We start from the raw sequence: 27,810 nt of genomic DNA, 5'->3' as shown, positions 1-27,810 counted from the left end.
TATTGTCCCAGTTCCAGCTTTTATATCCCACTTCATTTGTTGCATTTCCTTTTTAACACGTTCAGGAGACCTAGCACGAATATTAAAAGAACTTTTTCGTAACATCATCGACAAAATTTATATTAGAATTTAGCGCCTGGCATGAAGTACTTCAACAAATCTCATACAGATTGTGTCGATAATGTTACGAATACGTTCTCGCAAATATTCATGATAGACTCTAAATGCGTAAGTTTTTAATCGTGAGAAAATGAACTCATCAGTTAGTTCCACTTGATGTTTTAAAAATGTAATGAGCCATTTTCTTTACATCGTATTTTCCATCTTAATAATATTTTAGTTGTTATCTATAAATAGTCCCTGTCCTAGTCCCATGACTATTTTATTTTATCATTATTATTTTACTTTAAGATTTAACTTGTTGAGAATGCATGCATATAGAGCCTGCCCTTTACAACCTTTAAAATGTTAAAGTTATAATTATGGTCACCTCTTAAATAAATATAGACACATAATGACCTATCATGGTGAGCGATTCACATTGTTGCTTATACATAAAATTTATAAAAAGTAGGTATACAATTTTAGACAGAATGTTAATTTTATTCCCTATTCTAATTTAATTTCTACTTATGATCCCACACTCTTTGTAGGATACTTTATTAAATCCTAAGATTACCTTATATGTATGACATATACCTATATATGATTTTAATAAATAAATAAATAAAAAAACAGACACCACCTATTGCACCCTTTTCTATTAGAAATTACTCTAAATTAAATTACTCTGATTCATAATTTTATATGTTCCTGTTCTTCTCTTCTTAAAATTGTCTAATTAATGAACTATAAATAAACTCTTAATCTCACAAAATGTTAGTAAAGCATCCAGCTTCAAGTCATTACTTTTCTTATTTAACGTTTTATAAACTAAAAATAACATACTTCATTTACAGTTAACTTACCTTAGGTACTTTAGCATGGACACCAGTTCTTACATCCCTGATAGTTGCTATGTCTAGCATTTCAACTTCCATATTCTGGTCAGTCCAAAATAAATAGAATCCCTTGGGATCCACCCGAAGTGTGACGGGCAGTCCAGCCCCAGAATCCTAAATTAAAACAATAAATTGAACAATAATTTCTTGAATTAGAAAATAAATAATGTAAAAGTTACAGGAAATGGGTACTCAACAACTTCAGTTTGTTCTGTCTAAAAAGTTTGAACAACTTATCAAAATATTAAAGTACTCACCTCATCCCATTTTATAAATTTCTCTCCTTGTTGTAAAGCTTTTGAAACCTCAATAGGCTTTAAAGTTACGTTGGCTGATTTTATTGTTTTTGACATTGCGATTATTTAACACAATTTAACGGAAATAACACAGTTGAAGATAAATACTGTCATCTTTCTTGCCACAAATCTATCTTTGAAATCTATGATCAATGAGACACAGCATCCACGCTTAATAAAACACAAAATAAATTATAATCGAAAACATTGAAACAAAAACAATGTTTTTAACAAATTATCTCCCGAAACGCCTCACTATCTACAAACAAAAATTTATTCCACATACACTCGACACGACGGAACTGGACCACGAAAAGTTGAGAAATGTCAAAATCCGATTGTGTTCCGTTATGCACCAGAGTTATAACACACACATGTTATTGCACGTTTGACCTGGCGTCAATTTTCGTGAATTTTATTAAGGGTTTCTGATTATTATATGTAAAATTTAAGTAATCAAAACATATAAGAACAATAAAAAATAAATTGTCTTAATATTTTACCTACTACTAAAAGTTTCTGATGAAACATCGAATGCATAATCTGTCGACTTGAGTTACTGTCAGCTGTCATAGTCACATTGCAACTAGTTATGACCTTAAACTTAAATTGATGATCTGCAGATCAGCTTAGGGTTCACACGTGTGAAGCAGATCAGTGAACCGGCACGACTGAACCGGTTCAGCTCAATTTGTACCTGCATAGAGTTATGATTTCGTTTCAAGCTGCGAACTGCGAGTCACCAGTCAGCTCGCGGCACGTCGGCTCATATATTTATAGTACATCACGATGAGCCGTAAGCTATAAATTTAGTTGTGGAGCCACAGCTCAACGCATTACGTGTATGTAACCGTAACCCGAACTTTTGAACCGATCCAGAGCTGATTTAACGTCTAATTGCAACTGTCACAGTCACATTGCTCTTTGCTGTCAAATTTCCAAAAATATCTCTTCCATTGTTTTTTTGATTGCTGAATTTTGATTTAAAATAACATCTTAGAAGTGTTCAATATATATTTAAATAAAACGATTTGATAAAGGGTGATATAAAGATGCCAGAATCAGAATCAGTAGAAACTGTAGATCTAAAACAAGAATCGAAGCTTGAAAACATTCCCAGAAAGCGGATACGGCATCGTAAACGACAATTATACGATAACATTATAAAACAAATGGAATTTTACTTTAGCGATGCCAACTTAAGCAAGGATCGGTATCTCAATGAATTAGTGAATAAGGATCCATACGTACCTATCAGCGAATTTTTAAAATTCAATAAAATAAACTCAATGACTCAAGAAATCACCGATATAGCGAAAGCTTTATCACATTCCACATTCTTAGAACTCTCTGAAGATAAACTTAAGGTACCTACACAAATTTGTTATGACAACCAATATAAACATGTAGTATATTTTTACCCTTAATTTTTTAACATTATATTATGTATCCGTATATGTAAGACAATTTTACTTCACTATATTTATGTTAAAAGTATAAAATATATAAATGTTTTAAATATTAATTTTAGATGAGATATATGTGCATTTCTTTTTCAATTTCAGGTTAAGAGAAAAACCCCATTATTGCCTTATGATGTTGATGCAAGAACTGTTTATGTAGAATCAATACCTGTAAAAGCAACACAAGATTGGTTAAAGAAAGTTTTCTCGAATTATGGTCATGTTGCATACATTTCACTTCCGAAATTTAGAAATACACAAAGAATTAAGGTATATTTAATTATATTTTGTAACATGCTTAATCAAATAAGAATGTACACCATAAATGACAATAAAAATATTAATCAACATTAAAAAAAATAATTGAGTATACTTAAAAAAACATTTTCTAAGTATGCTAATTATGATGTAAACAGAACTCTCATCTATTAACTTTAATAGATATACAAGATCTAGTTAGATCTACTTTCACAAATTCAATTTCTGTACTCTATTCAATCTAGTCTTCTTAAATTTCTAGGGTTTTGGTTTTATTGAGTTTGAAAAACCTCAAGAAGCACAGAAATGTATTAATGCTTTCATAAAAATGGGCTGCAAATTACCAACATGTATGCCACCTGAGGAACTATCTTCTATAAAAATGTTTTCTGTTGATGAACCGCCAAATGATGCAAATGAAAGCAAAGAGGAATACGAACCACCAAAGAAGAAAAACAAGAAATCAAAAGATAAAAAGAAGAATCTTGAACTGAAGATTGAAAATGATTCAGATTCTGAAAGACGAGTGGAAACACCAAGTGTTAGTTGTTATAAAAAAATTAATAACAAAAATATTTTATGTACACATAACAATTAATATACATATATTAATATATGTCATTTTATTACAGGAAGAAACTAAAAGTTTAGCAACACCATCAGAGGTAATAAGATGCTTTATAATTATTAATACTTTTCTACTGGGTGTGTATGCATCATACAAAGCATTTCTCATCTGGAAGCAAACATTTGTCTGTCTTAATCAATCAAGCTGTAGGATTAATAAGTATTATATCTAAATTATTATTTTGCAGGATGAAAATAAAAGTTTAGCAACACCAACAGAGGTAAATAATTTTTTAGCTAAAAAAATTTCACTATAGTTTTTATGTAGCCTATGTGTTCTACCAGATTATGTTCTTTATCTGTGCCAAATATCATCAAGATCCATTGATCCATTCCAGAAATACATTCAAACATCTATCCATATAATTAAAGTCGCATTTATAATATTAGTAATATAGTAGTTTTTAAATATCTTGGCGATTGTTAACTTCGCGGAAGTCGCTGCACAGAACACAATTTTAGGTGTAGCTGAGGGAGGGCACTTGGGCTGCTAAGATATGTGAAAAGAACTATATTGATAAAGTTTATGTTTATTAACCACTCTAGACTTGACATAAATGATGCCAACATTTAATTAAATTAATATTAGGAAGGTAAAACAACAGATGCGGAATCAAAAGATGAAATGACAAGTCAAGATGAATCCAAAAATGATGGATCACCACGTCGGAAAAAGAAAATTAAGAAGAGAAAGACAAAAAATGGTACAAAAGATAAGAATAAACTAAATAATACAGAAGTACAAAATGGATTATGGGGTTTGCAAGTGCTACCAAAGTGTGAATGGAAAGCACTTAGAAATAAATATCTCAATTTGCAAAGGAAATATATGAAAGAAGCTCGAGCTATGTATCACAGTAAGAAAAATGTATATACAGCCATTCCAGCATCTGCCGCACCCACATTAGAAGGCGAATCAGGTTTGTTATAACATATTCTATAGCCATATTACCATTGGTTTAAACTGCATTCTCTCATTCCCTTTTAAAAATGACAATGTTTTTGCACAAATTTTTAGTTTTGGAAGTTTTAAGTTGGGTACTAATTGCACTATCTTTATATCAAAGTATCTTGCATCTGCATTTATTGCAGTTTAATACATAAATATGTTATTACAGCAATAAAAGCCCAAGAGATAGAAAGCAGCAAAACAGTAGCACCCTTAGAGAGAATACCGGGTGTGTTTGTAGAAGAGATGCTTCCGGAACCTTGCCTTGATGTCAGGCTTGTTAAAAGAACTGTGAGTTTATCTTTTTTTCAGTACTTAATCATTCTTTTAATACCAGTTTTAAGTCTTAATTATTGCACATTAAGCTTTTGTTAACAGTTGCTTTATTATTCACAGATTAAAAGCAATATCCACGCTCAGCATGTGGAAGCCAAAGAGGGACTCTCAGAGGTCATCATTCGCTTTGATTCTGCTAAGGCTGCTGATGAGGTATATTAATATTTAGACAAACAAAAAAGTATTTACCTTGATTATGTGAATAAATATGAATAATGATTATTCTGTTCATAGATTTATGTCTAAAAAAACTTTGGTGTTTGTTTTGTTTAAGCAAAGGAATAGCTAATTTTCGAATTATCTGTACTTTTTGTGTTCTGTTTTAGAAATTTAGTTATTAAGATACGAGTACAAAGTTGCTTCAGTAATTTGCACCCTATTCTCTTCACAGTACTGCACAAATTCGAACAACCGCGCACGTGTACTCTGCGGTGCGGAGGAACAGGAGCAGTGGGTGCGTGCGGAGGAGACGCGGGCGGCGGGGAAGCGCGGGAGGCGGGGACGGGGGAGGGAGCCCGCCGGCCCCGCCCCCGCCCTCGCCCCTGCCTCCCCCCAGCCCACCCACACACACATACGTTTCGACGAGTGAAAAAAAACATATCATTCAATCTATAAAATGTGTACATGGCAAGTGAACTATTTTCTTAAAGTTTGTGTGTAATTATGTACTACAATAATTAAAATAAAAGCAAATTATATTTGTTTATAAAATAGTTTTTATTTTACTATGTAACGTCAAGGTCAGTCTTAAAAATATGCACATTTACAAATTAGTAGTCCGCAGGAGGCACTGGCACAGTATAAAAATAAAAAGTAAACCTTATATATCAAAAAGTAACATATAAAGTCATAAATACTATAGCTACGAAGTAACATGTATACAATAACCTGCTCCATTTTATTTCCTCTTAAATTTTACGTATCCGATATTACTTACAAGTAAACATTAAGTACCATCTTAAGTTATAAAAGTAGTCGCATTCCATAATAGTACAATAATTTGTTCATTGGAACATTAATACCATAAAAGTTATAGTATAAAACGAGCACCGAAGTATGTCAAAGAAATGTTGCAAGTAAAAAAATCATGTTTACAAAATACTTATAAATACAAACTGTCGGCAAAAATACATATCACAATAATCAACATTGATTATCAGCATTATGTACAAAAGAGGTAGATTAAATTATATTTAGTACTATGATGCTTCCATATGTCTATGAACAGTAACTGGGGCTATAACACTATTTTTACCGCAAGGTACTACGGTCATAAAATCAGGTTTTAATCTAGATTTTATTTTAGCTGGAATCGGGCAACTGACATCCGATTTCGTATCGTCTGATAAAATAATAGGATCATTCACTGAGAATCCTGTTGCTTCGGAATCTTCATGGGGTGTCATAGTTGAGTAGCCGTGATCCGAACCGCCAGCGGTGTGCGGCCGCCTGTACCCGGTAATAACACGGTACGGTGAAATAGGTGCTTCAATTTCCATAGCTGGTAACAATTTATCCTGCCCCGATTGGTCGTGCATGTCTTCAGAATGCAAGTGACTCATTTGCACATCTGCATCGTGCCATGTTTCTGCCGGCCCATCCACATATAAATTATGACAACTGGCAGTTGTCACATTTTGTCTATAACAATATATAGCGACTGCTATCACTAAGCAAACTGTAATAATACAACCTGCTATTGGGCCAATCGCAGAGTAACTTCCTAAAGCTTCTCTATTCGCATGGCCATATGTGCTCTCACCGTATGGCGTTACTGCACCTAATACTCCATTAAAACATGTGGATTGTGATGTACAAAATGGTGAAGACAAAGGTGTTCTGCCATCAGCATCCACTTGACACCATTCACAACCCAAAACACCTAAACAACTTGAATGTGTGAGGTATGTTTCACATTGAAAATCGAAACAAGATTTTAAATTTTCTGCAAAATTGTGGAAGTAATGTGATCTATGATTATTATTTTCAGGAATTAAACCACAAAGTGGTATGTCTTGGTTTATTCTTGTTATATTCGCATCGGGACAATCGTAGACCTCAGAGCTACATTCGCAAGGACACTCACATTCAGTTTGCTCCATACGATTACAATTCAAACAAAGTCTATCAACCATGCTACAAGGACAGAATGCTCCTACATTACATGATGCATTAACTAAACCTATGAAAGCATTTGTACCAGGTATTGTTGCTATATAATAATGAATACAATGATCACCTGGGACTACATTAGAGAGCACATGAGGCAAAGAAGTATTAAAATCATAAAACCTCTGTATAGTTTTATCAAAGAAATTATTGCACAGTCGTTTTGTAACAAAACCTTTATGATTTAATAAATCAATAGCAATCATAGATTCCTTATGAGTTATATGTTGTTGTTCTATTGGACCAGAGCTATTAGGATCCATCAAACCAGGATGTGAAACTAAATATCCCCGATTGTTCATTATTAAACATTTAACATAAGACATGGCACATAGCGGTAAGCTATCAATAAGAAGTTTGTATAGAAATCCCATAGTTACATCCATAGAAACAACCATAGTTGGATACACTAAACTTTTTATAGCATAGGATATAGTCACGACATATCCAGCTCCACCTACATCTAGATTTGGTGGAGTTAAAATGATCTTACCAGGATTTTCCATTGCAAAAGTAAACCATTGTCTTCTAACTGGTTCATAATCATATTCTAAGACAGTTCCCGGATACATAACTAGAACACCACTTTCAGTTACAGCGTATCTTCTTACAACATATTTTGAGTAAGGTCCATGCAAATGTTGCCTTTTAAAAAAGGATAATATGGAGTTGAGGAAACCTACATCTTGTTGTATCTCATTTTTAAGACCTGGATTAGAAAGCCATCCATGTGCAACACTTTTTAAATAAGCTAAATAGTTTTGCATATAGGTCACTGCTTCTTGACCATCACCCATATCATAAAGATATGTAAATGGAGATTGAAAACTTGAAGGACTGAGATAAACAGTACCTTGGTCAATTGTGGCTATCTGTTTAAAATGGCGACATATTGTACCTGATTTTGGAGGAAATAAATCAAGCCTGTGGAATAAAATTTCCTTACTGCTTTTTGTGAAAAATATGTTTGACTTATTGAACGAAATATTATTTCTTGATTCAGAAACAAGACATACAATGTATAAATTTTGTACCCATTTCCAAGAATATGTTATCGTCCTTGTACTATTATGTTCAGGATATGTAATGTTGCCTGTTTTATGTAATAACAAATGTTTTTTAACATCATATATAAAATCGTATGGTTCAATTGATTCTAAATAAGTAAATTTAATTTTTTCCGAAGCCGCTTCTGGCCTTGGAAAGTATGTATGCATCAGAACTCTACCTGAAAAATCCATAATGAATGCTCTCTTCCATTGATTGGTTCCTTTAAAATAAATAATATCTTCTGCAAGATCAGACCAATATAAATCTAAGCCAAGTATACCAGCTGAAATTGGATAAACAAGCGACATCATAAAATCCCGCTCCGTAGCTTCCCAAACCGGGCCTTCCATTTTAATTATATTTTCATATTTATTAGGCAGTAAGGATATAAAAGCTGATGCCATTTGACCAATCACTCCACTGTCATTAATATGTAGCCTCATTATGGTATTATTTTTAGAATGATTATGTCCTTTATCAACATGTAAAATTTCTAGTGATCCATTTTTATCAGTATCACCTTCATTTATCAATCCAATAGCAAATTTAATATCTTCCTCATGTTTTTCGTAAGGAAACATTTTCAACCATGTATCATTTTTTAATATTTTCAAGTCAGTTAATAATATGAATAATTTATCTTTTGGCAACTTTTTCTCAAGCAATAACTTTTGTATTTCCATGTTTATTGTCAGCGGTGATACATTAGAGTTTGCAATATCAATAGTAGTAAGATATTCACGCAACAAGAGCTTATTATTCTCAGTAGCATTTCCTAAATTGGACATACCATAACTGCAAGAGTCTTCAAACTTGAAAAAGTCTGTCATGTTTGTTATCTTTAGAGACATCATGTCTATACTCTGTAGAGCATATGCAGTCTCCTTTGTTATAGCTAATGCATGCAGAAGAGAGTCTGCCGACATACTGTTGTCAATAATAAAAACAACTAGTTTAGGATTTGAATGTATAATCTTGTGATACAAATATCTTAAATTAGAATGTGGTACAGTTGTACAATCTTTATCAGTTGCATAATCTATATGAGATAGAAAGTATTGTCTCTTTATTTTCAAGTCTTTAAATCTATCCAGCATTTTGGATTTGGTATCCATGTAAGGCAAGTTGTACATATTTGTATTCTTAATAAAAACAGATTTACGTATGGAATTAAAAGGGCAAGGGTGAGTAAAGGACGGAGTGTTGCTTTGGTTCATTTCATTCTTCATTTCCTCTAGAATATTAGTAGCAGAGGAAAGCTTGTAGTTTAACTTATCAGTTATACTATCTAGTATATTACTATCACTGTATTGGTATCGGCTCACCTTAAACGCATTCCTTAACTCGAAGTGAGTTGTATGTTCGCTTCCAAGTTCTTGGATTACAATTTCACGAAACTTACTGGCAAGCGTCTCCGATAATCTACGCACGTTAGCCTTATAGTCACAACGGCTGCTACTTCTCGTACAATTTTCATTTTCAGCAATTATCCAGTGCAGGTTGAAGGACGTAAATATAAAAAATATCACTGATCTTAGCTTCATTGTTTAAGCAATATATGTTGTATGCACTAGCAATTAATGATGCCTTCTTGTAAAACTCAGATGGAACATCTTATAACTATTTTACTTTTCTCTCAAAGACTTAATCATAGTTGAACGATTAATATTTTTTTAATAAAATTGAGAAGAAACTAAAACAACATGAGTTTTGTTTGAGATTTGGGTATTTGATCTTTTTTACTTTATGGTTGTAGTTTGTGGTCGCTTGTCACCTTGTCAGCTCAGAGACAACACCAAAGAGTATGATAATCTGCTCTCTGCTCAAAATATTAAGTGTAGGAAAAATTAATATACATAGTTGTAAAATAATAATTTGTTCTTATATTGTACTGCTTGGTCCATAAAGGAATGCAATTGCAAGACAGGATTGTCTCAACTTAACAAATAACTATTCAATCGCTAGTTAAAAACAAATATGTTTCCTTTATTTGGAACAAACGAGCTATCAAATCCAATCAAATCTTTATAATTATTAGTATCAGTATATAGAGAGAACACTATAGCCTTATCAGTAGTTTATACATAGTATAATCATATTCTTGGCTTCAAGCTACATTAATCATTTTCGCAATTCGCTATTAAGCTATTATATTTAATCGCGCTGCCTGAGATTCGATGAGGGGTCTTTTCATTCAGAGGCAAGCCGTCTAACCACTGAGCAGTCGTGACTTTTATATTAAACTATCCCGTAAAGATCAATTAGATACTTATATTTTTATTAATCATTTATTACGACCTTGAACGACGCCCAACACCTTCCTCGTAGACTTTACGATGCTAGCACGAAAGTTTCGTTCATTTCGTGAAGACGTGGTTAAACGTGCGTATAATAGGGGTCGTGTTAGACCGCCATCGATTGGTCAGAGGCGGCGTGGCTTACCGTCCGATCATTAACCCAGTTGAACAGCGCTGTGAGGCGCGGGCGGGCACGCGGTCCGGGCCGGCAGTCGTGCGCCATGCAGCTGCCCGGCACGCCGCCGCCGCCGCCGCTCGCCCCGCTATGGGACCGCGTGCTAAGGGCGCGCGCGCTGCCACCCGACCTCGACGTCGATCTGCTCTACGTCGCCATCAGGGACCGCCTCGCGCACCCAGAGTGGGAGGTGCGCCTTCACGCCCTCAGAGTGCTAGCCGATCTCCTGCCGCTGTCAGGAAACGCTCTCTCCTTTCCTTTCGACCAAGTCATCGATAACTTGGGGCATGGCTCCCCTAACGTAAGGAAGGCCGCCTTGGACGCTCTTAAGGTTTTTTGCACATACTGCGAAGATACAGAATGCGCCGCTAGTGCTATTATAGATAAATGTTCTTATAATAATATCAGACCACTTTCCTCGGGCTTCGATACAAAGGTAAACGTTATAACTGGCCTAGTTCTATCGATTCCGTCGGTGATGGCAATCCTCAAACGTAGAAACCCGGGTCTAGATATGTTTCCGGTTTTTAATATTTTAGGAGATAAACTTTTTGAGTCCTTACACAGAGATGTCGCCCTACGCTCTCTTATGAAACTTCGGAGAATCTGTGGACCTCGAGATTATATGTTGGCCTTTTCAAGATTGGATCCCAAGGTTCAGGAAAAATTTCGTGTACTCTGCGATAAATTCGACGAAGATTCTCTCGACGTGTACTACGCTCCAAGAAGAAGCTACGGAAATCGTAATTCACAGCATATGAAAATGAATCATAGCTTTAATAATAATAATTTCAAAACCCCTATACTTTTTCCTTCCGATTCTTCGTCGGATGAATCTTATACAACGCCGTATTATACGAACAATTATGGCAAAGTGATAATAGAGACGGAAATAAAATTCGATTCGGATACAGCTATAACTATGACAGTGTTGGAACAAAACGAAACTGAGTCAGAGAAAAACACGGGGAGCGATGACGATGACAGCATCGATCGCAATATGTTAAAATATAGCGATGAAGAATCAGAAGATTCGGATGTTGTTGTAAAGAAAGTGAGGTTCGGCGGAGAAAGCATTAAAATTCGAACACCTGACAGCGATAACATAACCACTAGTGAAGAAGACACCAATCATAATTCCATGATGCAGGAAAAAAACATCGAAGTAGTTTTACCGACTACCCCAAATATTATAAATAAAATGAACGAAATTAAACGAGAAACGGTCGAACGAGAAGTTCGAACGAATCACGCCAAAAAGAGTGCGATACCTCTCCCTGTAATTTATAATCGATCTCGCAAACAGAACGGTCTGATTAATAATAACACAATCAAATCAAAGTCGAAATCACTGAGTGAGTTATACGATTATTTCAACAAGAAAACTGACGGAGAAAATGCAAAATCTAGGGATACATCTAAATTTGCGTTGACGTTATCGGAAGTTCGATCACCGGAGAAAATACCGAGTCCTGTGGAAGCACACAAAGAAGTGGAAGTACTACACAATCTTCAACGCAGCCCCTCGGTATCTCCGAGGAGGCAGCAAACTAGAGTTCATATAGAAAAGGATGGGTGAGTAACGAACACTTCTACTTATTTATTTGACGATTAACTAAACATCATAAGGAATCAAAACTCCAACTTTATACTGAAGTTTCTTTAGCTTATAAAAAATATGCAAATTGTCTTTCAAAATTTATTCCTAATTGTTATCCAATCATGATGCTTGTCACCAAAGTTGTTTTAGTTGTAAAATAATATTAGGTGTTGTGCATAAATTACTACATTGTAACAGAACTGATAAACAGCTTACTTGTGTCGTTACCACCGTTATTGATTTTACAAGGAATTGTTTTATTCCACTGAGCAAGTAGTGTGTTTTCTGTACGTGTTGTTTTATTCTGGCAATGGATGTCATCGTATCATTACGTAACTACAAAGATAAAGACAATCAGGCAAGATACTTTAAGCAATTTACTAGTCAAATCTGCGTAACTCGCATCCTTTGACCCAGCACAATCTATTCGAGCGTAGGCTGCTAAAATTAGACACGAGGTCCATTTTGTCTCCATGGAGTTACAGTATAAAATAACCAAGTAGATAGTATGTATTGTATTTCACAGAATATTAAAACATTAATTAAGCATTTTTTAAATTTGACTTCACAATAATAGTTGTAGTTTTACTATGATAAATGGATTGTTGTAAACAATCCCAACTAAGGTTAATATGTAATACGTTCCAGGACTAAATCATTAGGATATTGGCGCATTGAATATTGGTAGTTATAGATAAAATCTCTTATAAGGGAAATATGGTGTAGGTTCGTGCTCAACTTAGTGGCTACGTCCCCGCCCGAGTCACTGCTACTGTCCCCCCGCGCGGCGTCGCCACTGCGCCGCCACTACGACTGGGAAGAGCTGGATATAGTTCCGCAACACGTCTGCGATCAGCTTCACAATACGGTTAGTTCAAAATTATAAGGTAGGTGCCACACGGGCGTAGTGACACCGGTGTGTCGACGAAGCGACAATGCAACAATGGAAAGTAGCACACGATCAACGACATGGAGTCGTTTTGATGTACCGACATTCACATCGCAGCACAAATACACACACGTCATGACTCGATTTTAGATTTAACGCGTATTGTAATAAATGTTAATTTGTTAGGAGAACTGGATTGCGGCAGTGCGGGCGGCCGACCAGCTGCACAGCGCGCTGCTGGAGGCGGGCAGCGTGCGTAGGGCCGAGCCCGCCGCGCTATCTCTCGTCCAGCACATGTGGGCGCTCAGCGACGCGGTCAGTTACATGATTACATCTAAATACATAGATACTCTGCACGCAGAACACTTTCCATATGTTATTAATAATACTTCGTCGATATTATTAAGTTTCATGTTATCAGTCCTTAATGTATTTGGCAGAGGTTACATCAATTTTCTTTTAAATGTTACGGTTGATGCTTAAAGCAAAACTTTTTTTCAGACTCGAGGCGAGAGTATAAATATCACTACGTAATTTCTTTATTCCATTGTCTTCATTCTAAGTGCAGGTACCCGCAACGCGGGCGCCAGCAGAGGGCGCAGTGTGTGCGTTGGTGCGCGGTGTTAGCAGCTCGTACGCGCGACAGCTGCTACCCGCGTTAATAACGCGAATAGCCCGTGACCCGCCGCCTGCAGCCTTGCCGCATGCATTACTGCAGCGACTCGCTCTGCACCACCTCGTTGATCTTATATTCGATTCTGATATGATTGGGGTGAGTCTGACAAATATGTAGTAAGAACCAAAAAATTGATTCAACGTACTTTTGGGTTTTGGTACTTTTTGAGCTTCGAAAGTGAAGTTAGTCTTACCTTTTGATCATCTTACTTAACAAGTGGAATAACCTGTCCTAAGACCATTTCAATTATGCACTAGTTCCAATGTTGGAAAGTAGAGTTCGTAGCTAAAGGTATTTAAGGTGGGTAATAATCCACAGATACGCGATGGCAAGCAAGCGGAGGCAGCACAACTGCGCGCGGCGCTGTGCGTGGCGCGTGCTGCTGGGCCGGCCGCTGTAATGGCAGCTGTACGACGTCGCCTGACTGGCTCCGCGCGCGCGGATTCGTTCTGTCGACAGGTAGGTACTTACATTACAGAGGTTTCGTTCGTTTGTGAATGTAAGAGAAACTTAATAATCTCTATAATAACTAATTAAGAGAATTATCCAATAAATTACTTTTAATGAATGAAAAACATTTTTACTTGCAGCTTCGCGAAAGACTGAATAAGCCCATTGAAAACATTCGTCCCAGTCACTTCAGCAGGTATATTAAATTGTATTCAAGTAAAGAAAGATCTGTAATTTTTTTTGTTTTTTTTTTTTTTTTTTTTTTTATTTATTTAGGGTTGCCAACAAAATATGTTACACACAGTTATACATAATTTAAAACATAAGTTTCATCTAAGCGTAATCTTAAACATATTTCAATTACAGGCAAACACAGCATTCATGTAATCAAAGAGAGTACCACAAAAACAAAACTATAAATAACATTATACTTATACACATCTAAAGAGATCCAAAACAAAGTGCAGTGACAATCAAAAAAAAAAAAATTTAGTAACATGTAATGAAATATAAGCAAACAGAATAAAATGTATATATTACTTATCCGGTTTTAAGGAAACAGTTGCATTAAGTTTTTTAAGAAAAGATGACACTGAATCAAAGAAAATGTCTATATCCGATAACTTATTGATCGTTTCATTAAATTCACGTGAAATTCTATTGATAGGTGCATTCCTGCCTACATTCGAGCGATAACGGCGAATCATCAACATATCTCTTTTTCTACTATATCTTTTAGACGCATGTCGAGGGACTAGCAACTCAATCTTGCTGATTAAATCTGGAGCTATAGCCATACCATTTATAATTTTATATAATAATAATATATCTGTTACAGTCCTACGATGATTTAAAGACGTCATTTTAAAACGATCTAATCTGTTTACATAATCGAGCTCGCGCGAGCAGGTCTTATCTTTATAGACTAAATACCTCGTGAAACTTTTTTGGACTCGTTCTATTCTATCAATGTGACACTGATACATTGGATTCCAGACAGGAGAGGCGTATTCGAGCACGCTCCTTACATACGCGTTATAGAGTATTTTTAGAGGCAAAATAGTTTTGAAGTCCCTGCAGCACCTTTTAATAAATCCTAGAATTCTGTTTGCTTTACCGACCATGTTGTCGATATGGTCTATAAATGAGAGCTTAGAATCTAAATGAACGCCCAGGTCGCGTATACTGGAAACTTCATGCATTACCACATTATTTACCGAATAGGATGTAGGAAGAGGCCGAGTTTTTTTCGTGAATTTTATATGAAAGCATTTTTTGACGTTTAAAACCATCCTGTTTGATTCGCACCATCTCTCAATAGCGTTTATGTCGTCCTGCAATAATTGAGCGTCAGCTAAACTTTGTACACATTTATAAATTTTAATGTCATCAGCAAACATTGAGCAGTTGCTATTCTTTATAACATTAACGATGTCATTTACAAAGGCTAAAAATAATATAGGACCTAAGTGTGAACCTTGAGGCACGCCAGATGCAACAACAAAATTTACTATTAAATATTGTGACAGGGAACTTAATGATTTTCTTTTATATAAATTGTATTAAGTAAATATAATTTAATGACGACAAATGAAACTTGTGCAGAAGTTCACAACTACCGGTACCCACGAGACGCGCCAGGTCGACCCCGCCCGCAGCGCCACCAACCAAACCACGGCGTTTACGACCCCTGCCAGACTCCGCGCCATTGCCTAGTAAGCTACATTTTCACGCATTACATTTACCTAATTAGGTTAGTGATACAAAAAAAACTAGGATTTAATTTCTAAAACGTAGACTTCATGTTTCAATAATTCAACCTGATGTGAAACTGTTCCGAGGAGGTCTCGTTCGAATGAATCTTGTAGACATCTTTTCATATATCTTGGTGGCTCAAGGTCACCAGCGTGCCAGCGCCCTGTTACACCTACCATTATGTTCTGCGCAACAACACGCATGATGTTGCGAGCCGCCAAGATATAATATGACAACTTCTATACCAGGATAATTTATTATTTTTTTCAGGTGTTACACAAAGCAAAGATTTAATAATGAAGCCTCTGTCGCCCATTGAATTAAGTGATAGGTAAGTTTCTACCGTCCTTAATTAATTTCCAAGTTACAGTTCACGTTATTTATGCGCCATTAATTGGTACTTTTATTAAAACATGATCGGATTATCTATACCATTACAAAAATGTTATCACGAATCAAAAACCAAACTTTCGTTAAACCACGGATTAACTGTTTGTCAACGGGCCTGATAAACCGTGATTGTGTTAATCACCGTTTAGATTGAATAAAATCAAGTACATACTTGAAATTGTAACATGGAGATATTTTTATGCCTATAATATGACATCTAAATATTTGCTTGTTTTCGGAGATGTCGTTGCTGTTAAAGCTATTGATGGTTTTTACAGCTAGAAGCTAGAGCTAGCTAACAGAGCTAGAATCTAAATATTAGTGCATGTATTAAAATATAAAAAGGGGGCGGGCTACTCGCAAGGCATCTTTCATTACACTGAACACTAGCAGCGAGAAAAACAACATCAATCCTTGACTCCTTAACGGACGACTGAAAAAAATGTCGTTCATCCGTAATCCTTAGCGCGAAATCCAAAAACATGTGACATGTTTCACACCAACAACTCTCAATGACTACAACGCCTACTGAAAAATTCGGGTCAAACCAGAATAGGTGACCCGAGCTTCGTATTTAATAAAGAAAAGCAATTCTAATTTATACTGATCATACGGATGATTTGAATTTCCTTAACATTTACGGCGTAGAGACAGACCTTGATACAATGAGAACTAATTCAGCTGACAGAAGAACAAGTGGGTGTTCTCAACCGGAATATACTCGCATAATATGTCGTAAAATACCTCTAAGTTCTGAGATTATCCAAACTTAAAGGAAGCGATAGAATGTCACTTTTTCTTATATTAACTTTGGAGTATTATGTATAATATTGAATGGACATAGACATCTATATATGTAATATATAATTCAGGCAGGCTAATCACTCAGTTAACAATAGGTTTCCGACTCAATTCAACCATCAATCGATATGACTACCATACACATGACTTTATTTAATGTTATATGAAATTAGAGTCAAGTTCTTTAATGAAAGCGACTTGATTGAATGTTAAGAAAGGGCCAAAGTTTGGACTTAGCGTTACGTAGCAACGCTACGCAATAGATAGGTAAAGGCAAAAATTACAGTTTATCAACATTTCAAAAAAAGGTTAGCTTTGGGGAGCAATAGGTGGCTCTGGTAGTTTATTGCTCCAGCATTTTTCTGAAATAAAAAGAAAAAATCTCCACATAATATGCATTTTGCATTGAGTTAAAGAGGTTAGCAGGTCGCTAATCCAGACGTTCGGGTTTTTCATAACAGTTTATTCGCTATTAATACAATGTGATGGTAATCTGTACTGGCAACGACGACGTATCAGGGCCTTATATTAGTATTTAGCACGCACGTATTAAAAAAACTAATAGACGTAACACTCAATGTAATTGCGTGCCACCACTGACCTACATTTAAAAGTCGAAGTAACAGCTAGATTTCCATTGAGGGCGTTTGAATACGACCCATTTACTGATATCGCCTGATCGTTCCACTTCAAATGGACAAACATCAGCTAATAGATCTCGAATTGGGTCAGCGAGACGTTTAACGGTTAATAAACATTTACAAATTCATAGTAACAATGACCCCCATTCTAGAAAATGTAACGGCATGCCCCATGGGCGTCGCCAGCCGATGATCTAGGCTAGGTTTGTGGGGGGAGGGTTAGCTACCATTAATTTGGTGATATTCGAAGTAGTTTTCCTCTCAATTTTACATTTTTCAATTCTCTAGACGGCGACGCCCATTGTATACGCCAGATGGGACAACATTTTCTAGAATTATCAATGTCGTATGTACGCATGTCGTAAACATGACTACGGACAATTTGATATGAAAATCTTTACGTGGTGTGAATAGGCTAAAATAGTACTAAATTATTCGTACTGTGTACTATTTTTCGATAAGTTCACATTTCTGTAATAAACGTAAGTTAGAAAGAAACTAGTGAATAGATTTTTCAAAATTCGTAACACAGTTATCAAACTCACTTCAGTTAAACTTGACATTAGCGATTTAGCAGTCGCATATCTATAGGCAGGTTATTTGCATAATATGCAGGCGATAGCAGCAACGGTGTTTGTAGTGAGTTCATCAACACGCCCACATAGAGCGATTGAATGCGGAGTCGGAGTAGACAGGGGGTGTTGAGTAGCCGGGGAGGTCGGGCCGCGTCAGTCAGTGTCAGTGAGTCAGTCGCGGAGGCGCCGCGGCCGTGTACAGTGGGCATGCGACTGTGCTGCTGTTCCCACCGGCGGAATACCGCGTCCGTGCGGCCCGACCTCGTCGCCGACCTGCCCCCTCACACGCGGTAACACCCTCTTCAACTTAAACTATGTTACACGATATAACTTGGCGCAATAGGGCTCTGCGTTCTCACGGAATACCTGACACGATTAAATCAACGTTTTAAAATAAATAAAATATAAGATTATCGTGCATAACTTTTCTTTTCTTTTCATTTCCAGAGACACAAGCTCATTAACTAACACGGCTAATGAGAAAGAGGCGACACCCATGGTCGCAACTCCAATTGAGAGTGAGGACAAAGTTTCTGAAAATAAAGACGATGAGAAGAATGAAACACAAATAGCTCAAGAGGATAGTATACCATCACCACCTAAGTCGCCTTCGCTACAAGTCGAGGACGTCTTAGACAAATCTACTCCTTCGCTTCATAGCGAAAAGTCAAAGACAGATGAGATACCCACAGAGAGTGTCAAAGAAACGATTGAAGTACAAAAATCTAGTGTTGAAACGATTGAATCTGTAGAGCTCGAACATCTCAGTGGCAAATCTTCAGTTGTTTCCAAAAGTAAAAGTGAACCATCGAGCCCAGTGAAAAGTGCTAGATTATCGCCGGAATTGGCCCGCGAAAGCAGCGGCAGGCGATCTTTAGGGGAGCGGGACGTACGAACTGCGCTTGCGGAATGCATTATGCCGGCACGGCACGAAGACTGGGAGGCTATCGTGACGGGTTTGATGGAAACTGAACAAATGGCCATGGACATAACGGCGCGCGCCCCCGCCAGCAGCTGGCGAGCGGCGACCCGCGCCGCGGCTACACACGTCCGCTCACTGCGCTCTAAAGTGGCCAGGGCAGCGTGTTCAACTCTCGGGGCGTTGTTCGAGTATCGCGGGCGCACGCTCGACCCAGAGCTGGACGAAGCGACCGGAGCGCTACTAGAGCGCTGCGCTGATGTGAACAGGTTCTTACGAGCTGATGCGACAAGTGCGTTGAGGCGTATAGCGTGCGGCGGCGTGGGAGCTCGCGCGGCTGTGGCACTGGCGCGGCGGGGTGCGGCGCATCGCGCTGGGCCTGTTCGAGCGGCGGCGGCGCAGGCCCTGGCGGCGCTTGTTCGGCACAACGGCGCGTCGCCCACGCTGGACATGCCTGTGGAGCCGCGGACACTATTGCTGCGCGCCACGGGGGAACTGTTGGGCGACGCGAGCGCAGAGGCCCGGGCGCACGCGAAGCACCTCTGGCTCGCACTCGCCGAGGACTCGCGGTTTCCTCAAATGTTAAAAGACGCTATGCCGCCGACTAGATACAGAGCGATAGAGAAATATGTTGATAAACTTCGTTGCCGGTAATATTGGGAGCAATGGTTATTAAATATCATAATTATTAATTTTAATTTCATTTTTTTTTAATAAATTAATGTTATAACTTTTTACAATGTGATAATATGTCTTGTTTGTTTTTACTACAGTTTATTTATTTTTACATCGCTCTGTGCTACAATGGAAACACACTAAGGGGAAAGAGATTTATTATATGACTGAACTGTGCGAAAGGTATTTTTATAGCTGTAACATTTGTAAAAACAAAAATAAATAAAAGGTTCTGCGATACAACAAAACTTTTTATAAAATGCATCTATCCATCTCCAACAGACTCTATAGATAATGATGTAGACACCAAAGGAATTGTTTTTTGGGATCATCCTCTCCACTCGCAAGCATTTTGCAGTCTTTACTACTCCATAGGTAGCACTTCAAAGGCTCTAATAACCTTCGTGCGATATTCGTCTCCTTTTACAAGCTTTTTTTTTTTAAATCAGCAACGCAACGTTTATCCTATTATCATTCAAGCGGCATTTCAGAGCGAATTTATCTGTTACAAAAAAACTTACGAATCGTAAGCAAACTATAAATAGATATTTGTCTTTTATAAAACCTCAACTTATTCGATGATTTGACAATTACTAAATCCGTCATGTGACTACACGAAAAATACAAAATCAACTCATAACAAACCACTGAAATGAATACAAACCGAGCAGTTTAAATCTCAAACCCAACCGGTTCTACAAATGGAAGCAAAATCTGAACTATCAGCGACATCGTTGACGAAGTTAATATCGTTCCTGTTGTGGACCGGGTTATACCTACATTTGGCGGTGGACTCGAAGCGCAGTCCGGAGTGGTGCTCGCGAGCGGTCACCTTGCTTCACGGCTCCGTGGCCGCCTGCGTTGGCCTAGCACAGTGCAATGTCAACCAACTGACGCGATGCTCTCTAACGAGTAAATTTTATATTATTTTATCTTTAAGTATATCACGAAAAATGGATTTAATATACTCTCTCAATATGGACTGATTACCTGGTCAATCTCTACTATGATTTGAAAATAGATAGCGGATACTGCTAGTCTAATTTTCCGTTAATCTCATTTAGCTAGGTTGATGCCAAGCACAATAGCGTAAGGAATCATAGGTGTAATTTAAACGGGATCGCAAACCAGCACCACGAGAATTGTAACTCTAAAGCCCCCCCATTTCGTAGTCTTAAGACGAATCACGAAACGCCTTACAGTTCAAATCCGTTATTTATCACTTAAGGAACTTTACAGTGAAACTATCTTGGTGGCAATATGCTCTCATGTTCTGGTCGTGGGGCTACTTCGCATTCGACTTCCTCTGGTGCTTGCTGTACTGGAGCAAGAGTTACACTATGCTTTGCCATCACCTGTGCTCGATCATCGCCATAAATATGTACCTTAGTATGGAGAACACTGGGTGTACATTTGCTTGCACCATCGCATTGTTAGAGGTCACAAATCCCCTTTTACAAACAAGATGGTACGTATTCTATACAAATTCTTACGTATAGCTTCCTCGAACTAACTTTAATAAATGTCTATTGTGCGATGTCTACTTTCAAGGAATGATGATACCGCAAAAAATGGCATGTTTTTTGTTTATCCTGTTTTCTATTTTACATTTGGAGTCATGCAATTACCATACATACCCATAGAATTTAACCCTCAGTAAAGTTATGCGATAAAGTATAAATTAGAAAAGCGCTAGACTTAACTTTTAGAACCGGGGTAAGCCCACTTTGAAAGACCAAAATCATGAACTGTGCTCCTAAGGTTATATTTATAAGTATTTACAATCTTTACTTTTTCACGTTTTCTTTTAACAGGTTTCTTCGTGATGGGGGATATAATGAATCTTTCTTGTATTACATGGTGGAAATAACCTACCTTGTGTTATTCCTATTGCTCCGAGGATGCATTGGCACTTATCTGGTGTACAAAATATTGCTCTCCGACGTTTTTGGAATACCCGAAAAAGTGATAACTGTGTCACTATACTTAGTATCTCTAGCCTTCATATATGAAATCATGGGATATGTAATGTACAAATATAGCAACAGAATTGTAAGTATGCCATTTTATCTATTTTTTAAGAATCACTTCTTACGCCTTATGCCAGATATATATAATACTAGCTGTCGCCCGCGACTCCGTCCGCGCGCAGTTAAAAAATGGGGGGGGGGGGTTATGAAAAATAGATGTTGGCCGATTCTCAGACCTACTGACTATGCTCACAAAATGTCATGAGAATCGGTCAAGCCGTTTCGGAGGAGTATGGCAACGAAAACTGTGAAACGAGAATTTTATATATTAGATTAAACGAAACAGCATATTTCATTAAAGTTATGTAGTATTTTTAATTTTTTTTATTACAATGATAAAAGTAAAAATAATTATTCTCAGTAAATATCTATTTATGTTAGTCTTAACATAGCGTCTGAGCATCTTCCGCTACCTTGTTTTATGCATTTTCTAGCTGTCGCCCGCGACTCTGCCAGCGCGGTATTTAAAAAAAAACTTTATAAGTACCTTATGTGTTCTTCCAGACTATGTTCTACAACCATGCCAAATTTAAACCATACAAAATTTCATCAAGATCCATTGAGCCGTTCTGGAGCTAAATCAGTTCGACCGATCTTGAATTATAAATAGTGTAACTAACACGACTTTCTTTTATATATATATATATATATATATATATATAGTTTAAATATGTTTTGTTTCAGGATGAATTTAAAAGTATAGGAGGAAATGAAATGGGAACTAAATTATCGGAACAGCAAGAAGCCTAGTAAATTTTCTGTTAAAAATATTTTATTCAAAATTTTCAATTGCACAAAAAGTACTTTGTCAATTATAGTTAAAAAAAAAGTAAATATTAAACAAAACTACTTTGTTTTTAAAATAAATTGTTATATATCAAAATATTTTTTTGGAATTTCATTTCCACATTTTAAGTTACCAAAATAAAAATCCAAAATATCATTTCCGATTGCAATATTTTGCTATACAGTATGTATTTTTTTTTGCAAACAGTGACATGAGTATATGAAATCACAATGTCATTTTGTCACTAGTGCATTATATATTAGGTAAATTTCTATCTACAACTTCTTGTAGCACTTCTAAACTTATTTTATAATTGCATTAAACTGTGTTAAGACATAAAATATATTACATTAATCCCTTCTATGATAACCACTATTCTTTTTGTTATTCCGTCTATCTCTCCATCGGTTATTGTGCTGTTTACCTCTGCTTTTATAATTATCACTATGTTTATCTTTTGGCTGAAAGTCATCTTTCTTATGACCTTTATCCTTAGAATGATAAGGGTGATGTCTGTGTGACCAATTACCCTGTAAACTGGCTATAGTTAATTTATCATTGTAATCATTTCTTTGTATGGGATACTGAATCATATGCCTTGCATCATCTGTTAATCTTTCTGTCATATGTGTAAATTGATTTGCAATATTGTGTTGGTACATAAAATCTATAGCAGGTTCTGGACCGTAACTCCTTATTGGTGGAGGTAAAGGCACCAAGCGACCTCGACCCTGCAGACTTAATGTCCGATGAAATAATGCTGTACCTCGAAACAGTTGCAGTGCATAAGGTACAGACACTTCATGGCAGTACGTGATGAACGCAAAATTCTTTTGCCGCCCATCTCTTTCTCTTGGTATACGTACTTTTTCAAGTGGTCCCGCCTGTGAATTTGAAAAATATAAGATTTTGACTCCAAAACATACAACTTATCGTGATAATCTTATTTTACCTGTAGGAAGAGTTCATAAAGCAACTCTTCGGTAGCTTGTTCGGATAGATTTCCACACCACAGTGTTTTATTGTCTTCTTCAATCATTGTAGCAACAAAAGCTTTACGGTAAGATTAGTCTTGTAAAATATTATATACCAAAGCAGGTTATCATATCAAGAACAGATTGGTAATATTTCTATCTGATAAATTAAACATTAGCGATTAAAATTAGGGAAACGTTAATAAGTAAAAACAAACGTGTGTCAATACAATAGTGAAAATTGCAAAGAGTAAAAGTGGTCAGCTTCACTTTGACAATTGTTTGACATTGTTACACCACGCGACTTTTGTGCCAACTTTCAACCCTCACCGATGTGCTATGCTTTTCAAAATGTTTTTAGAAAAAGAAATCGATATTTTTAAACTCAGTATATTAGTATATCAAGCAGTACAAATGATTTCCATCAAAACTCAAGTTTACCGAATTGATAACATATTAAGTAAGGTTTTCCACAAAAACAGAACCCTTGACATGTTGTGGAAAACCAACGGAATTAAATTCGTTGCTATGCCATGGTAATGGCATTGTTGATTGTCGGCGAGTTACATTTTACAAGCTGTTGCCTGCGACTCCGTCCGCGCGGAATTAAAAAAAACGTAACCAGTAGCCTATGCGTTTTTCCAGCCTATGTTCTATATCTGTGCTAAATTTCATCAAAATCCATTGAGCCGTTCCGGAGATACCTTCCAACAAACATTCATCCATCCATCCATCTAAACATTCGCATCTATAATATTACTAAGATTGTAATCACAGTATTGCTTTTGTGTCCGTCATAATTTGATGTGTTTATATGGTAAAAAATATTAAATCCGTGGAGAAAAAATGTATAGGCAATTAAAACTTATCCCCATTAAAGTTTAAATACAGGATTAAATTATTAAATGAAATTTGTTCGTTAGATGTTTAAAAAGAGTATATAGGATATGCATGATGTATATGACGGAGATGGAAAGTGTTGCAATATCAATGAAGATTGTGGCGCTCTCACGATATTGTTGTTAAATTGTTGATGCTTACATTAGGCTTGTACTTGTACTCTTCTCTTTGCTCTTTGAGGGGAAAATCTACTGTATTCGCTGTATTCTCATAACCTATAACTGACGTTTATTAATTTTTTAATTCATTGAATTGAACAAGTTATTATAATACTTGCTATTTTATTTTGATTAAGCAAATGATCTTATAATTGTGACATTACAAATATATATTCAGTTATACCTTAAAAACATGCATAACATCAAGATGGATCTTTGTGTACGTATCGGCGGACCTCAAAATGATTAAATGATAACAGATAGTTCTCATTACTTGTAATTTTTGGGCTTCTTTTAAAGGTCAAACAAAGAGGTGAACAATGGATGATTCTAACAAATTTCAACAAATGCAAGATGAGATGTCAAGGTAAGTTTGTAGCTTTATTATGGTCTTCGAAGCAAGAATCAGTTAACTGTTTACTTGCACTTGCTTTCTTCATTACATATTTAATAGAACTAGATTTAGAATCAGCGTCTCCAAATTAAATACAATTATTTTCAGATTTGAAGCGGAGATATCGGGTTCGGAGATTGCGGCGGGTCCCAGAGCGGTGATCAGCTCGAGCACGTTTGGAGCTGCGCAGCAGCGGCTGGAGCGTGTACCGCCGCCGCCGCCGCCGCCTGCGTTGCTGCCACCGCCCTTTGAGCCCGGCGTCATGGACCCCGGCATGATGGGGACAGGCCTCATGTACCCTGGTGTGTCACAACCGCCCCCGTCTTCGCTCATGGTTCCAGCTTCGGTATTTACATTATTTAAAATTGTTTTGTTTGGAATCCATGTTTAATGTAAGCATGCAATGAAATTACGTGCTTATGATACTATTGAAAAATTTTCCAGGTGCAACGATTAAGACCTTCTGGCCCTTCAGAACCATATCCAGGCCCAATGCCGTTCCTCCGACCGGGACTACCAGGTCCGCAACTGATTCCCCCACCCCCGCCGAAGCCCCAGCCTGTTGTGCTCTCCGCTGCTCCTAAATTGTACAAGCAAGCTAAAGATGATGATGACAAAAAGGAGAAAGAGGGCAAAAAAAGGGTATGTTGAAATTCTTAACAATTTTAAGCTATGTGTGTTAAACATATTCTTATATATACATTAATAACTAGATGAGATGCATACAATTTTGGAGGTATGAATGGAAGAAAATAATTAGAAAGCTATGTTACAAAACTGAAAGATAATGATGATGGGTTAAGTCCAATTTGTATTAAGTTATCAAAACTAACTAACTACTAACTTATGTTTTACCAATACACATTATTTCGTAATCCACAGGTCGTATATAAATTCCTACTTCCAGGTTGTACATTTTTCTTTAAGTAATTCCCATAGTGATCTAGTGGGATGATATGATGAGGGAAATAAAGGGGAGAGTTCACAATTTGAAGAATGAATGTATACTATATCCCATTAGTGTTTGCTAACATTTTATTACTGTAACTGTAGAAACGTGAACCATCTCCCGTGGCGGAGGTAGTAGTGCAGCGTGAGCCGACGCCGCCGCCCGCGCCCGCGCCTCCCCCGCCACAAGACGTAGCGCCCAAACTCAAGAAGGAGAAGAAACATAGAAAGGTATATTTGTCAGCTCATAAATATCCCCACAAAAGGCTCAAACCTAAACTCGATAAGGGGCTATTTTGAACTATACTGGCACATTGTGGATTGGTGGATTTTACATGAATCTTTGAATTTCCTCGGAAAGTTGTCCTCGGAATGTATATCTCTTTAGAATATTAATGTAATTAACAGTTAATATGTTAGTAATTTTGAAATATCTGTATATGGTTTTGCAGGTTATAAGAACAGCAGGCGGGCAAGTGTGGGAGGATGTGACGCTGCTGGACTGGCCAGATGATGACTTCAGGATGTTCTGCGGAGACCTTGGCAATGACGTCACTGATGAATTGCTGGTAATGAACATTTATATTGAAATGCCGTTCTGGAGATACCTTCTAACATACATCCATACTTTCGCTTTTATATTATTAGGGAGATGAAAGCATAATAATCTATTTTTAATTATACCTTTGAGATAATCAAGGACTTGTTTTATAAGCCTTGATTAAATTAATATTGGTACTTTAATGTTTAATTGTTTTATATATGTATTAGCTGTTGCTCGCAACTCCGTCCATGATGAATTAAAAAAAAACTAATAAGTAGTCTATATGTTCTTCCAGACTATGTTCTACATCTGTTTAACCATTCTGTAGATACCTTTAAACGAACATACATCCATACATCCATCTGAACATTCGCTTTTATAAGTATGATATTCTTAAAATAATAAATATCATAATGCATTTCCAGATAAGGACATTCAGTAAATACACATCGTTTCAACGTGCTAAAGTTATAAGAGACAAGCGCACAAATAAAAGCAAAGGCTTCGGTTTCGTCAGTTTCAAGGATCCTGGTGATTTTATCAAGGCTATGAAAGAAATGGATGGTAAGTAACACTGATTAAACTAAAATAGGACTGACATATTAAAGAATTTTAAAAAAATTAACACAAGTTATTTTTTTTTTAAATGTTAACTATTAATCTTTAGACGCTTAAGTCTTTGAAGAAAATTATGCCTTCTAAGATTGAACATTGTCTTTAATAAATTTACTTTTAGATGTAAATTTAGAAGACTTACGGTAGTTCTGTTATTTAAGTACGTCCTCGATTGGTACGAATGTCGCGCACAACCAATCGTCTAGTGGAAAAAGGGTTTAACAACATAAATGTAAAATACTTGTATTATATGTAGGTCGGTACGTTGGCAGCAGACCTATAAAGCTGCGCAAGAGCACGTGGCGCAGCCGAGCGCTGGATGTAGTTCGGCGCAAGGAGAAGGAGAAGGCGGCGCTGCTCTCTCTGCTAATGGCCGGCAATAAGGCGGCGCAGCACTGAATTTACAGTCGGGGATGTTTATTTCCTACCCCTAAATGTCGTTCGACGTTCAGTGCTATTATAGACCCC

At 36.7% G+C, this 27,810-nt stretch overlaps 7 protein-coding genes across 7 annotated transcripts in view; 4 read left to right on the top strand and 3 right to left on the bottom strand.

The window, feature by feature from the left end:
• LOC106711573 (1-phosphatidylinositol 4,5-bisphosphate phosphodiesterase classes I and II) overlaps window positions 1-1,552 on the bottom strand; it is a 49,833-nt gene extending 48,281 nt beyond the window's left edge. The window contains exons 1-2 of the mRNA XM_045678527.1: window positions 1,259-1,552; window positions 969-1,115 (exon numbers count right to left, since the gene is read on the bottom strand). Coding sequence (XP_045534483.1) covers window positions 969-1,115; window positions 1,259-1,354 — 243 coding nt within the window. The 5' untranslated portion in view covers window positions 1,355-1,552. The remainder of the gene's footprint in view (window positions 1-968; window positions 1,116-1,258) is intronic.
• A 456-nt stretch (window positions 1,553-2,008) lies between these two features.
• On the top strand, window positions 2,009-5,519 carry LOC106712655 (la-related protein 7). Its single transcript, XM_014505278.2, has 9 exons — window positions 2,009-2,664; window positions 2,863-3,030; window positions 3,281-3,559; window positions 3,651-3,683; window positions 3,834-3,866; window positions 4,235-4,565; window positions 4,764-4,885; window positions 4,991-5,083; window positions 5,322-5,519. The coding sequence occupies exons 1-9, from the start codon at window positions 2,350-2,352 to the stop codon at window positions 5,517-5,519; spliced, it is 1,572 nt and encodes a 523-aa protein (XP_014360764.2). The 5' UTR covers window positions 2,009-2,349.
• A 533-nt stretch (window positions 5,520-6,052) lies between these two features.
• On the bottom strand, window positions 6,053-9,882 carry LOC106712673 (VWFA and cache domain-containing protein CG16868). Its single transcript, XM_014505303.2, has one exon. It carries the CDS (start codon window positions 9,691-9,693, stop codon window positions 6,130-6,132), a length of 3,564 nt encoding a protein of 1,187 aa, XP_014360789.2. The 5' UTR covers window positions 9,694-9,882; the 3' UTR covers window positions 6,053-6,129.
• A 785-nt stretch (window positions 9,883-10,667) lies between these two features.
• Window positions 10,668-20,011, top strand: LOC106712648. Its single transcript, XM_045678539.1, has 9 exons — window positions 10,668-12,196; window positions 12,948-13,089; window positions 13,297-13,425; window positions 13,679-13,882; window positions 14,105-14,245; window positions 14,377-14,432; window positions 15,842-15,951; window positions 16,262-16,322; window positions 18,846-20,011. Exons 1-9 carry the CDS (start codon window positions 10,668-10,670, stop codon window positions 19,969-19,971), a joined length of 3,498 nt encoding a protein of 1,165 aa, XP_045534495.1. The 3' UTR covers window positions 19,972-20,011.
• Window positions 20,012-20,586: 575 nt separating this feature from the next.
• LOC106712647 (TLC domain-containing protein 5) lies at window positions 20,587-22,772 on the top strand. Its single transcript, XM_014505268.2, has 4 exons — window positions 20,587-20,904; window positions 21,232-21,460; window positions 21,807-22,044; window positions 22,707-22,772. The coding sequence occupies exons 1-4, from the start codon at window positions 20,694-20,696 to the stop codon at window positions 22,770-22,772; spliced, it is 744 nt and encodes a 247-aa protein (XP_014360754.1). The 5' UTR covers window positions 20,587-20,693.
• Window positions 22,773-22,984: 212 nt separating this feature from the next.
• On the bottom strand, window positions 22,985-24,007 carry LOC106712659 (RNA-binding protein 7). Its single transcript, XM_014505282.2, has 2 exons — window positions 23,762-24,007; window positions 22,985-23,693 (listed from the first exon to the last, which is right to left on the bottom strand). Exons 1-2 carry the CDS (start codon window positions 23,846-23,848, stop codon window positions 23,160-23,162), a joined length of 621 nt encoding a protein of 206 aa, XP_014360768.1. The 5' UTR covers window positions 23,849-24,007; the 3' UTR covers window positions 22,985-23,159.
• Window positions 24,008-24,869: 862 nt separating this feature from the next.
• LOC106712656 (RNA-binding protein 42) lies at window positions 24,870-27,803 on the top strand. Its single transcript, XM_045678687.1, has 8 exons — window positions 24,870-25,061; window positions 25,142-25,208; window positions 25,344-25,581; window positions 25,680-25,877; window positions 26,289-26,414; window positions 26,636-26,752; window positions 27,153-27,291; window positions 27,599-27,803. The coding sequence occupies exons 2-8, from the start codon at window positions 25,162-25,164 to the stop codon at window positions 27,739-27,741; spliced, it is 1,008 nt and encodes a 335-aa protein (XP_045534643.1). The 5' UTR covers window positions 24,870-25,061; window positions 25,142-25,161; the 3' UTR covers window positions 27,742-27,803.
• Window positions 27,804-27,810: the final 7 nt, after the last annotated feature.

This window comes from Papilio machaon, chromosome 7 (genome assembly GCF_912999745.1).
Source record: "Papilio machaon chromosome 7, ilPapMach1.1, whole genome shotgun sequence".
NCBI classification, from domain to species: domain Eukaryota; kingdom Metazoa; phylum Arthropoda; class Insecta; order Lepidoptera; family Papilionidae; genus Papilio; species Papilio machaon.
This window is presented reverse-complemented; position numbering and strand designations above follow the sequence as displayed.

Bases quoted from the DNA above. Each gene is read 5' to 3' on its own strand.
- LOC106712655 (XM_014505278.2), top strand. From the start codon at position 2,350: ATGCCAGAATCAGAATCAGTAGAAACTGTAGATCTAAAACAAGAATCG. The intron at 3,031-3,280 runs GTATATTTAATT...TTAAATTTCTAG, and splicing joins GAAATACACAAAGAATTAAG to GGTTTTGGTTTTATTGAGTT. The intron at 3,867-4,234 runs GTAAATAATTTT...AATTAATATTAG, and splicing joins GTTTAGCAACACCAACAGAG to GAAGGTAAAACAACAGATGC.
- LOC106712673 (XM_014505303.2), bottom strand. From the start codon at position 9,693: ATGAAGCTAAGATCAGTGATATTTTTTATATTTACGTCCTTCAACCTG.
- LOC106712648 (XM_045678539.1), top strand. From the start codon at position 10,668: ATGCAGCTGCCCGGCACGCCGCCGCCGCCGCCGCTCGCCCCGCTATGG. The intron at 13,883-14,104 runs GTGAGTCTGACA...AATAATCCACAG, and splicing joins TCGATTCTGATATGATTGGG to ATACGCGATGGCAAGCAAGC. The intron at 15,952-16,261 runs GTAAGCTACATT...TATTTTTTTCAG, and splicing joins AGACTCCGCGCCATTGCCTA to GTGTTACACAAAGCAAAGAT.
- LOC106712647 (XM_014505268.2), top strand. From the start codon at position 20,694: ATGGAAGCAAAATCTGAACTATCAGCGACATCGTTGACGAAGTTAATA. The intron at 20,905-21,231 runs GTAAATTTTATA...GGAACTTTACAG, and splicing joins GACGCGATGCTCTCTAACGA to TGAAACTATCTTGGTGGCAA. The intron at 21,461-21,806 runs GTACGTATTCTA...TTCTTTTAACAG, and splicing joins CCCCTTTTACAAACAAGATG to GTTTCTTCGTGATGGGGGAT.
- LOC106712659 (XM_014505282.2), bottom strand. From the start codon at position 23,848: ATGATTGAAGAAGACAATAAAACACTGTGGTGTGGAAATCTATCCGAA. The intron at 23,694-23,761 runs GTAAAATAAGAT...TCAAATTCACAG, and splicing joins TTTATGAACTCTTCCTACAG to GCGGGACCACTTGAAAAAGT.
- LOC106712656 (XM_045678687.1), top strand. From the start codon at position 25,162: ATGGATGATTCTAACAAATTTCAACAAATGCAAGATGAGATGTCAAG. The intron at 26,415-26,635 runs GTATATTTGTCA...ATGGTTTTGCAG, and splicing joins AGGAGAAGAAACATAGAAAG to GTTATAAGAACAGCAGGCGG. The intron at 27,292-27,598 runs GTAAGTAACACT...TATTATATGTAG, and splicing joins GGCTATGAAAGAAATGGATG to GTCGGTACGTTGGCAGCAGA.